Raw genomic sequence first — 12,739 nt, 5'->3', positions numbered from 1 at the left:
GCACTTCAAATTATTTATACTTTGGGTTTCTTTTCCTTTTTTCTTCCTTCCTTCCTTCCTTCCTTCCTTCCTTCCTTCCTTCCTTCCTTCCTTCTTTCCTTCCTTCCTTCCTTCTTTCCTTCCTTCCTTCCTTCTCTCCTTCCTCTCTCTTTCTTTCATTTTAAATATGTCACACTGCTGTGCAGCAGATTTGGACAACTTTTCCATTTTGTGAGACAAAGTTGCAACTCTTCATTCCTTCTTCTTCAGCCTCTGAGAACCAGCATTCTCATCTCTGTTTTTACAAATGTGACTATTTTAGATATATTAATGTAAGTGCAATCACACAAAATTTAGTTTTGTGCCACTAGTTTATTTTACTTAGCACAGTTCCCTCAAAGCTCATCTATAATACGTTATAACCTGTGAAGGGCTTTATTCCTTTCTAAAGCCAAATAATATCTCTTTACGTGGATATACCACACTTGCGCATCTATTCCTAAGGTTATAGGCATTTGTGTTATTTCTAGTTTTTAGTTATTAGGAAAGATGTTAAGAACAGTTGCATACAAGTTTTTTTGTGGAAATATGTTTTCAATTGTTCTGGGTATACACTACAGGTATGGAACTTCTGGGTTATATAATAGCATAGTCAGATTTGTCAGGAATGGCTAAAATGCATTCCACAGTGGCTGCTCCATTTATATTTTCACTGACAGTGTACAGGGATTCCAATTCTTCCATACTCTGGCTAATAACTGTTATTGTCTTTTTTTTCTTTTACTATAGTCATCATAGTGAATGTGAAAAGGTATATCAATGTAGTTTCGGTTTATATTTCCCTACTGACCAGTGATGCCATTTTTATTCTTTAAATGGAAGAGGGGAGGAGACAGGTCCCAAACTAATACTTTCATTCTCTGTTATAATGAGGAAACCAGGGTGACCGGGGAATGGATTAAGGGAAGGTTATCAGGACTTCTGAGGTACAATGAATATTACCACTGTTGATAATAATATTGCTAAAATAACTCATGGCTAACATTGTCAATCACTGTTCTGAGTGCTTTTACTTATTTCATCTCAACAACACTTGATACAAGCATACCTCGTATCTATGAATAACTCCTTCACAAGCATTCTTACAGAGTTCCTTCAGGAGAGATCTTACCTTTTGATCTCTGGTTACCCTGATATTGAAACTTTTATCTCCCAGCTTTATCCTACATGGTGTCTACTTTCTCTGTTTTATTCTGGAAGGGTAAATTCCAAGACTTTTCTTTGTTTTTCTGGTTAAAAGGTAATTCTTCTCAAATGTTCACCTTCAGTGTTTATTTTTGGCTTGCGAACACTTCTTGTAGCTTAGGAAGTAAGAAATGAACACTAAATACCTGAGCTGATTACCTTCTACACCAGACAGTTCTTTTAGCAGAGAATCTAGTCAGACTCATGTGCAGTTTGTCACAATCTTCTTCCTTCTCCTATAGAATGTGTTCAGACAGGAGTGGTGTATCATAGCAAGCCCATCCCTGTTGGTCCATGGGCTCATTATTAAAGGTCAAGAATGACAGCAGTGAAAGTCAGTGCACAGGGCCAATGAGAAGGGCTGAAGTAGCTGATGTGTCAAATCTGAGTGTTCTGTTTTAAGAACCTTGTTAAAGTGGGCTGGTATTGGGTCTGAACATGGGTAAACTAAATTCAATGCGTAGTTTCAAATGTTGTTGGTAGCTTCCAAGTTTTTGATCACTAATTATTGCATTGGTCATTCAATCTTGAAGTTGTTTGGTTCACTCAACTGATAAATTATAATTTGAGCTGTGTCACTTAAACTTCTCCCATGGGTTCACTGCAAGCTTATAAGCTTTAATTTAGATTTGCAAGCTTACAATCGATAGAAGTGTCTTATCTATCTGAGTGGAGAACACCTCCTGAGTCTGAGCACACAAACATTTTGTGATCAACTGAAGAAATAGGCTAAGCAAAGTAGACATTATAAGGAGCCTTTCATTTTGGTATATCAGAGTTACATGATTGCTTAAATGGAAGCCTAATTCACAGTAGTATTATATTGTCCCTGATGAACCCATATAAGGAGCCGAGTCTTGTTCAATGTTCAAATGAAAATTAAAATATTTAGCTCACAAGAAAGTATCAAGTGTTTAGCTCAGTTATGATTTCTGCATAGATATTCTCATGCCAGAGACTGCTATATTCCTGTTGGACTGGTCACACCTTCCATATGATGCAGATACTTCTCAGGGGATAAAGGTAATGAGGAAGTGACATTCTGCCTCACCCACGGGTGTGTACACAAGAGTACAACATTTGAATTTTGCTGTAGGTTAAAAATCAGAAGGGAGCTACCCCTAAGAGTAAAATCTCGTCTATCAATGGCAGAATATAGTAGGCAGTGATAAAAAGAAAATGGCAAAATATGTTATAGTTTTCAGAAAATAGAAAAGAGATAGTCCAACAATAATCTTCCATTAATAAATAAAAAGTGGTGTTAAATTTTTTTCACACATTTTTCTGATGGAAATTTTGTAAATGGCTTGGAGACATGGTAGATTGTTATTCTTTGTGAGAAGTACGTATAAATTGCTAGTAACATTTTCTCTTCTCTGGAATGTTTGAACTTGTTACTGATCATGAGTCTGGGGGAATAAGTATTGAAATATCAACATGTGAATAATTATAATGTCTACTTTTGTGCAGCTAGCTAGAGATATCTATAACTGTTATGTACATCTTACAAACATTCTACATGTTCTTTAAAATGAAGCACACATTTAGACTCACCACCAATATCTATTCAAAAACTATTGTCAGAGTGGGAAGCAGAGCATAGGATTGCTGCTGATGATTACAAACAGTATGGAAGAGAGATTCATTCCTTGTAGGCTTCACTTTTTGCTTCTATTTTTTATCATTTGCTGAACCTAAGGAAAATGAAAGATTTCTTTTACTTGCAATTTTAGTTTACTTGAAATTACCATATGTTGTGGCAGTTAAGAATGTAAAGATTTTTAAAATAAGAACTTCTAGTATTGAATGGGCAAAAATAATTTAAAATTCACTAAATGAAGGTTGAATGTTAGGAACCATTAAAAATATGAAGACGATTTTTAGGAAGGTGAGCATATTTTGTAAGATATGGTAATGGTAGATTCATGCCATATACATGTGTTAAAAAGCATAGAATGTATAATACAAAGAGGATACAAAGGTGAACTATCAATGTTAGTTAACAATATTATATTAACATTGGTTCATCAATTCAAACAAGTGTATCAAATTAATGCAAAATATTAATAATAGAGAAGGTTGGGGATAGGAGATACAAGAAGAGGCAAAGAGGTAAATGGAAATTCATTGTGCATTCTGCTCAATTTTTCTATAAGCCCAATTTAATTAAAAAAGAGCAATAAAAGCAAAGGTCGTAGAACTTTTAGGCTCACAGAGGGGAGAATGATGTAGTAAAAGAAGGTGAAAGTAATACAGAAGAAATAGAGCAGATAGGACACATTACACATAGAAAACAGGAGATTTAAACAATCTATCTTTAATTACATCTAAAATAAATGATTAAGAGCTTTACAGATTTGAATAATAATAATGCTAACAAAAAGGTAAAGCTCAATTCTATGCTATTTATAAGAAACACCTACAATTTAAGGACAGAGAATATTTAAAAGTAATAAAGATGGAAAAGAGGCAACATTTATGTATTAACTAAAATAAATTTGCTATAGTGTTGTACAGATGTACCTCTTAATGAAAAAAATTCATTTTTTACAGACACATAGAAATTCTTAATTTTTATCTACCAAGTAACATAACCGCAAACACATGTACACAACTATAGGCGATAGGCAGATCACAATCATATTGGAAGGCTTGAGCAACATGTTTTGCAAGCTCAACTTAATGGATTTGTTTAGGTCCTGTCCCAATAATCACAAAATAAACTTTCTTCCAACTCCATATAATTCATTAAAAATAATCAACTTCATACTATGCCATAGCCAACTCAACCCATTTTATTTTTATATTTATTTATTTATTTTTTGGTGGTACCAAGGATTGAACTCAGGACCTTGCACTTGCCAGGCAAGCACTTATTCCACTGAGCTATCTCCCTGGCCCCCCAACTCAACACATTTTAAAGATTTGACAATATCTAGTGTCCATGTGCTAAATGCAGTTGACTTAAAAACAGACAGACAAATGAAAAATCCAAAATCTAGTAATTTATGTAAATAAAATGAGATTCAGAAAACTGTAAGTTGAAGAAGTAATCATAATGAACCTTATAAACTATTCTGAACTAAATAAAACACCATATTTAAATTTATGTGATAAACCTTTAAATACATAAATATATTTTATATAGATTTCCTGTATGCAGCAGAAAACACTTTAAAATGCAGACAATAACTGCACATCTAGACAAAATAAAATCCTGTCTTCTGAGCACATCAGAACAAGACAACCGACAGTTCTTTGAACGCTCTGGAGACTAACAGGACAGGGAGATTTTTGGGGGCAACAGTGTAAACTTGGAGCAAGGGACCCACATGGAATGAATTCCTCATTCTAAAAACTTTGACTCATTGACAGTCACATCCACAGCCATAGTTATGGGAATTCAGGAAAACCCACTGATGAAAACCCCTCTGTCTTCCAGGTAGAAATACCAGAGCTGGGAAGAAGCCTAGTCAAAACTGGCCAGATACTGAAGGGTGATGGGGAATTGTAAAACAGAGGAGATTCTTCAGATGTGAATGGAACACTACACAAATCTCAAGCTGACCTTTGGGACAAGTACCAATTGGACAGATTGAAAACAGTCCATGAAAGCTTGAAGAATTCATACAAAATACGACCCATCAATCACAGATGGAAAAATAGATCTTACAGTTTGAGTCAACCATCTTAACACCTGGATAAAATAAAAACATCAACATTCATCAGAGGCAGATAGCATAACTATGTCTGCACAACCCAGTGTTCAAAACATTCAAGATTTCCTAACATTATCTTATTCATAGAAAACCCGTAAAATGTAGTCCATTCTAAATGAAAAAGAAAACCAACCAAAGCCAACCTGCCAACCTGCAGGTGATCCCATTGTTAAGGTTACAGACTGTGTAGGGCAGCTCTGCTTTGTTCAGTGAGGTAAAGGAACATACACTGAAGATGAAAGCAGGCACAGCAAATACCAGGAGAGAGACAGAGAGGAGCAGTTAATGCGTCAACTTCGTCTTCTTTTTCTCCTTTTTCCTTCTTTTCTCTTCTTCAGGAGAGAGACAGAGAGGAGCAGTTAATGCTTAAACTTCGTCTTCTTTTTCTCCTTTCTCCTTTTTTCCTCTTCTTCATTTCTTGTAACATTTTCCCTCTCTTTTTCCAGTTTTGCATGCCTGTATCTGTTAATGTGAATGACTACTTTGAAGACAACACTACACAATACAACAAAATGCTGTCACATTCTTATTATTTTGTTTAGTGAAATTCTGTATCATTTGTAATTTTTGCTTTTATTACAATTTTGTATTCTCTTGAAAAATACAAAAGAAAGAAAAATATAAGCCAAATAGAAATTTTATTGCTGAAAATAATTTTTAAAAAGTCATTGGATGAGTTTAATAGTAGTGTAGAGATAACAGAGGATTCATTGAATTTTAAAAATAAAGCCAAAGAATTATTTTATTGGAAGAAGTGATACAACTGATCAGGAATCTGTGTGACACGAACCAAAGATCTCACAAAGGAACTGAAGGAAGAAAGTGGAACAGGAAAGTATATGCAGAACTTACGGGAAAAATTTCCCAAATATGGTTAAAGACATAAATTTATAGCGCCGACCAAATAGCTCAGTGGATTAAAGCACCTGCAAGCAGGCGTAGGGGCTGAGAGTTCAATTACCAGGCCTGCCGTGCCAGCCCTGCCCTGGGATGCACTGAGACAGCAACTGAGACTGGGCATGGTGGCTCCTGCCTGCAATCCCAGCTCTTGGGAGGCTGTAAACAGGCGGATCACTATGAGTCTGATCTAGTAGTGAGACTGAACACCCTGTAGACCCTTCCCTAAAATACAAAAAAAAGGACATAAATTTATAGATTCAAGAAGCTCAGCTAAACCCCAAAAAGGATAAGTGCCAATGAACATCATGATCAAATTCTTGGAAACTAAAAATTAAAAGAAATATGAAGGCAGTCAGAGAATACTGACATCTTACATACAGGGGAACATCAACTTGGACAACTGTATGCTTCTCAGACATTACAAAGGCCAGAAAGTAGAGAAAGCACTTTTCTAAAGGGTTGGGAGAAAATGATTAAATTTTATATCCAGCAAAATTGCTGCATAAGAATGAAAGTAAAATAACTTTTCAGGTGAAGGGGAATATCAATATTCCTTGCTAGGAGTCCCACACTACTAGATATTCTATTTATGTATTTTTTGCAGTACTGAGGATTGAACTCAGGACCCTGTGCTTGCCAGGCAAGTGCTTATTCTACTGAGCTATCTCCCCAGGCCCTTAGATATTCTAAAAAAGTTTATCAAACTGAATAAAAATAATCCCAGAAAGAATCCTAGAATTTCACTAATGAATAAAGAATTAAAATTATAAATTATCTGGTCAAATGTAAAAAATTGTTTTCCTTGCAAGTTTCTCATATGCATAAGATTATTAAAACAAAAATAATTATCAATGCCTTGTGAACTTTTTCACATGCATAGAAAGTCTACCTCTGCCATGTTTAACATCAAGGGTGGTAAGAAGGAAATAAAATATTTATATACTTGTGAGGTATTTTCCTTTATGTGAAGTGGTACAACACTAAATGTACTATAAAATGTTAGAGATATAGTATATAATTCCTAGAGCAATTATTAAAAGATGAGAAGTATAACTATAGAGACAATAGATTAATTAAACAGAATACCAAAATGATCTAAACAATCCAGAGAAAGACAATGAAATGAGAGTAGAGGAATTTCATAAAGCAAACAATAAAAACAAATAAAAATAATAAAATATAAGATTTATTTTTTAATAGTCTTATTGAGAAACAAATAGCAATGAGACAGTTTCAAAACCAATTAGTAGGACCATTTCAATAATTAATACAATTGCACATTGTTGTCTTCTTAGTGGTTATTCATAGTACAAGATGCAGACAGGATATCCTGTCCACAGACACTACTAGAAAAAATCTTTCTATTCATTGAATTAAGAGAAAGTATCTGTATATCTATCCTAGATATTTTGAATACATAGATACAAAGTGGTCGTTCATTTGTACCCCCTTTTTTGTTTAGTTTTGTCATAGAAGGGTGTTCCATTGTTATTTAAATATTGTAGGTGCATGAATTCAGCAAAATATTCCAATATAGCCCAGTAGTCCATAATAGTAGTGGGTTTTCCATAGGACTGGCAATGTCAGAAGTTGTTGACTTGAGCCTTATACAGCTCAGCAAAATATAAGATTTAAACTTAGCCACATCAATACTTAGGTTAAATGTTAGTGCTATGAGCAAAAGATTCACAAACTTTCCAATAAGAGGTGGAAACTGCAGAATACATTAAAATTAAGGTAATGAACTTAAGGTAATTTCATTTTAAATTAGGATATTGTAACTGTAGGATATATTAAGTATTATAGTAACCACAAATAAAAAAGTTATGGTAAATATAAAAAAAATAAAAATAAAGTAATCAAAGACCACCACTGCAAAATTTAACACACCACAAAACATGTTCCAAGAAATCCTTACAATTAACAAAATATCCGAAGTCCTTGTCCATCCCACGTGCACTTGCTAATGACTTGCTCCACATTTGATCTCCATTTAATCAATATTACCTAAGCAACCATACTTGTAATCTTATTGGTTGACCATAGTTTTATCCCACCTCACACCCATCCTGTCATTTTCCATTAAATCAATATTACCTAAGTGACAATACTTGAAATCTTATGGATCAATGATAGTGCTGTTCTACCTTAAACCTACTCACTTTGTTGCTGGGCTCAATAAAATACCCTTGGAAAGTGGGGTTGGTGGGCAATCTACTTTCCAGCTCCCTTTAGACAGAAGCTTTCTGTCTCTTAAAAAATTCTTTCTGCTTTTAAAAAATAGCAAATTTAAGAAATATAAATGGATTTATATTTTAAAATATGAATGGATTAAGTTCTCCAAAAGATACACAACTGATAAATAGATGAAAGTACAAGAGACCTACAAGAGACCCCACATTAGCCTTAAAGACATACAGATATACTAATGGCTAGCAAGGCAAGGGATGCAAAAAGATTCGCCAAGTAAATGGTAACCAAAAGAGAGCAAGGCTATCTCACTTATATTAGACAGCCTTTAAACCAAAAAATGTTGAGAGGCACTGGAGCGCCTAAATATATGAGCATATGTACTAAATCTATAGGGTGAAATAAAGACTACAATAAAAATTAGTAGGGGATGTCACTCTAATTCAAACAAAAGATAGATAATGCAGACTGAAAATCAATAAGGAAACAAATTTGTAGGCTAAAATGGACTTAACAAACACACAAAACATGTCATCTATTAGTAGCAGATGCATATTCTTCTGAAGAGTACATGGAACATTCTCCAGGATCATAAACTAGGCAATAAAGGAAGTATTAATAAATTTAAGAAGACTGATATCACATCAAATATCTTTTGTGACTAAAATGCAATGAAACTAGAAATCAATTAGAGGAAGAATTTTGGAAAATTCACAAATACAAGAAAATTAAACAGCATCTTCCTGGACAACCAAAAAAATCAAAGAAGTTAAAAGAGGAATTTAAAAGAACCTTGTAACAAATTAGTGGAAATAAATATACCAAAACTTATTGGGCTAAAGTAAAAGTAGTTTTGTGAGGGATATTTATAGCAATGAATGCATGTTTTTTATTACTTTTATTGAGAAACAAATAGAAATGAGACAGTTTCAAAACAGATTAGTAGGACATGTATTGGATTATTTTTCTGAATTCATGAATGCATATATCTTAAGAAATAGTTTCAAATTAAAAAATATATATCTTAAAGATACTAGAAAATGAGGAATAAGCTAAACCCAAAATCAATAGTGGGAAAGAAATAATAACAGATGAAAAATAAATGAGACAAAGTCTAAAGAGACAATAAAAACATCAATGGAACTAAGAGTTGGCTCTTTAGAAAGACAGGCAAAATTAATAACCTCTCAACCAGGAGAAACAAAACAAGACAGGGATAATATGAAATCATACTGGGAAGAAGAAACATTACAACTGATGTCACAGAAAAAAGAATATAGAGATTGAAGTTGTTTTAATGGAGTGGACAGAGAACACTAAATAAGCTATGGGACAACTTCAAGTGGCCCAAAATATGGGCAATTGGAATCCTCAGAGGAAGAAGTGGGAATAGAAAAATATTGGAAAAAATAGTAATTGATAAATTTCATGAAAACTGTAAGCCCATAGCTCCAAAAAAACACAAAGCATCATATGCAAAAAACATGAAGAAAACTATGATTCCATGAGATAGGAGTGTACACTGGTTCAGAGAGCAGATATAAATATATGTAAGTTGACATTATCTTTAAAGCTAAATTTATGGCAACATTCAATATTCTATGCCTCAGCAATTCCAATTTTAGACATGTTTCTAATAGGAAAGCATGCACATGTGCACCAAAAGATAAGTGTACATTCATATTTATTGCAGAATTACTTATGACAATCTCTAATTGAATGTGTCTGACTCAGAATAGATAATACAGAAATAAAAAGAAATTAATATGATATACATTGAAATCACAAATATATTATTGACCAAAAGAAGCCAGCCCAAAGTACCCCAAATAGTAAGTATCTAACTCCACTAATATGACAAACTAAGAAGTCAGAATAAGCTATATTTTGAAGGACAAAGTGTGGGAGTTGGAAGTAGGGACTACATGAGTCTCTGAGGAACTGATAGTAACCTATCTCTTGACTGGTGATTTCATAGATTGAATCACTTATCATTAATCAGAATTTGTGAATTTGTTGTTCATAACACTAAAACTTAACCTGAGTATCAATGTGGTTTAATTTAAATATTTCAAAATAGTAAGTAAATGAAAACATTCAACCATTTTAGTAACAAGGACAAGGCCAAATGAAATAAAATTTTTACTGTTCATTTATGGTGATGGCTTGTATCTAGATGTTCCCCCAAAGCATGTTGTGCTCAAAGGTGGGGCTTTTTGTGACGCTGAGGTTAAAGGTGGGTGGTACTGAATTATCCTACTAATTGGAATTAGCATGGTTCTGGGTGGCACCACCCAAAAGGCTGGTAGACTGGTTGTAATAAGAGAGAAAGGAAGGCTAATGCTTGCTGCTCACTGCCTTCTGCCATGCCATGCCATGGACTGTTTCTCCTTTGGTGTGCCTCTCTGCCATGTTGCTCTGCCCTGGAACCAGCTGATTATAGACTGAAACTTGTACAAACTGTGTATTCAATAAACTTTTCCTCTCTTAACACGTGGGTGTTGGGTATTTTGTCCCAGCAATTAAAAAAGTAACAAAGACACTCACCAAAACAGGTAATGCTAAAATCATTGATAATAGGACACACTGGTAGATATAACAATGTAATTCTTACATGCTGATGGTGAGACTACAAATAGGTAATATCACTCTAGAAAATAGTTTGAAATAATCTATTAAAGCTAAGCCAACACAACACTCTATGATCTAACACTTATTCTTCAAGTTATATACTTAATAAATGTGTTACCAAGAAACATGTACAAGAAGAACGATAGCTAATTTTTTGGTAATAAATCTAAGTTGGAAACAACCTATACAATAAACAAACAAACATCGGCAACAACAAAACAAAACAAGAGCAGTTATATCACATTCCATACAACGAATACCATATACCAATGAGAGTGAAGAACAACCACACACAATGGATACATGAATAATTTTGAACAAAATAAACCAGATAGAAGTGAATACTTAATATGTGGGATTCCCTTTATGTCTAGCTTTAAAAACTAACAAATCTAAACAAAAGCATGTCATAATTCATGTTTAGTAAAATTTTAAAGAAAAGTCAATTTATTATTGTAAAGGTCAGAATGACAATTCCTTTTTGGAGAATAATAATTATAAGGGAAAGAAGATGAGCTTCTGGGATGCGGGCAATATTTTAATTTTTAGAAATTCGAATGGTAGTTACATATATGTTTACTTTATGTTAATTAGGAGTTGCACGTATTTTGTTGTATAGCTTTTTATATTTTGCAATTGTGAGAATAAAGAGGTTGCTCTTTTTGTCTTATTCCATACCTGGCACAGCATAAAATGCAAAGGGTCCTCTGGCCTTTCAAAGACTAAGTTTTCAGTGATCTGCTGAGAGAGAGAGAGAGAGCATAAGGCTTCACAAGTTCTGAAAGAAAGTTATGCATTAGGTTATAGCTCATCAATTTTTCCCACTAGCCTGAGTGTACTATAGCACTTGAAAGATATTTATAGGACTCTACAAAGGAACAACTTTCTTACTGCTGATAAAAGCAGGAAAATTAAGATAAAATTTGGAGGAATAAATATTCAATTATAAATAGCAATAGATAGTAGTTTCTAAGATCAAAAAGGTAGTAAGAAAGTCCAGATAGAATCTTTGTTTTAAGAATTTTAATCTTGACAGACTGATAATAAATTACTTATGTTGAGGACTACTTGAAGAAATATCCTTCAAATAAACATTGAAAATGTTGTGTGATCTTACATATAATCTTGCTTCTGAGACATTTGATTCTAAAAAGTAAAAGTTATGTTCAGTTGCAATATTACAAGAAAATGCATACATTAAACTTCAGAAATTCACTTCCTTATGTTTTTGTAGTTACTGGGTAACTAAAAAAAATATAATAAACATTTTCCACTTGTAGAAATTAATAGATAAAGTTCAGGTATTTAGTTACATTTAATGTATCTACATCATTCTATTATATATTTGTTGTTGTTGTTGTTGCTGTTTTTGGTGGAACCAGGGATTGAACTCAGGCCCTTGTGCTTGCCAGGGAGGTGCTTATTCCACTGAGCCATCTCCTCAGCCCTTCATATATATTTTTAAATACATATTACCTTTTCTTATAACAAGTTTTATATATAAGCTTTAGTTTTTGAAAGATGAAAATTAAAGAATGTTCAAAACTCTACTGTCTTCAACTGCTTTTGTCTTTAGGTTTAATAATTGATTGTTTTTTGATTTAAGTCAGAAACTCAGCCATTAGTAAAGACATTGTAAGAAGAGAAAGACACAAAGCAAGTTTAATAAAGTAGCTCTCCCTTATCCCAGTTTTTTAAGGAGGGATGTGAAGTTCACATGAACTTAGTATTTTTCCTCAAATCACAAAGATAACAAGCGGCAAAATTAGGATTTAAGCTATTGGCTAACAGGTTGCAATACCTGTGCTTTTTCCTCTACATTTTGCTTTACATGTTTTTCTTTTTTTTTCTATTTTATATTCATTTTGTTGAGAAAGAAATGGCAATGAGACAGTTTCAAAACAGGTTAGTAGGACAGTTATAATAATACATTGTACATTGTCTTCGTAGTAGTTATTCATAGTACAAGATGCAGACATGCTATCTTGTCTACACATTATTAGTTCAAAACTTTCTTCTCATTGAACTAAGAGAAAGTAGCTATATATCTATTCTATTTTGTATATACATATATA

General features: G+C 33.3%; 1 protein-coding gene across 2 annotated transcripts in view; it reads right to left on the bottom strand.

Moving 5' to 3' along the window:
- Positions 1-2,784: 2,784 nt before the first annotated feature.
- CUNH3orf30 (chromosome unknown C3orf30 homolog) overlaps positions 2,785-12,739 on the bottom strand; it is a 13,315-nt gene continuing 3,360 nt past the window's right edge. The window contains exons 3-4 of one of the 2 annotated variants that reach the window (XM_004633357.2): positions 11,343-11,405; positions 2,785-2,918 (exon numbers count right to left, since the gene is read on the bottom strand). In XM_004633357.2, coding sequence (XP_004633414.1) covers positions 2,883-2,918; positions 11,343-11,405 — 99 coding nt within the window. In that variant the 3' untranslated portion in view covers positions 2,785-2,882. The remainder of the gene's footprint in view (positions 2,919-11,342; positions 11,406-12,739) is intronic. The other variant, XM_023717641.1, reaches the window with a different exon arrangement.

The sequence above is a fragment of the Octodon degus genome, unplaced genomic scaffold, assembly GCF_000260255.1.
Source record: "Octodon degus isolate 3935 unplaced genomic scaffold, OctDeg1.0 scaffold00053, whole genome shotgun sequence".
In the NCBI taxonomy this organism is placed as follows: domain Eukaryota; kingdom Metazoa; phylum Chordata; class Mammalia; order Rodentia; family Octodontidae; genus Octodon; species Octodon degus.
This window is presented reverse-complemented; position numbering and strand designations above follow the sequence as displayed.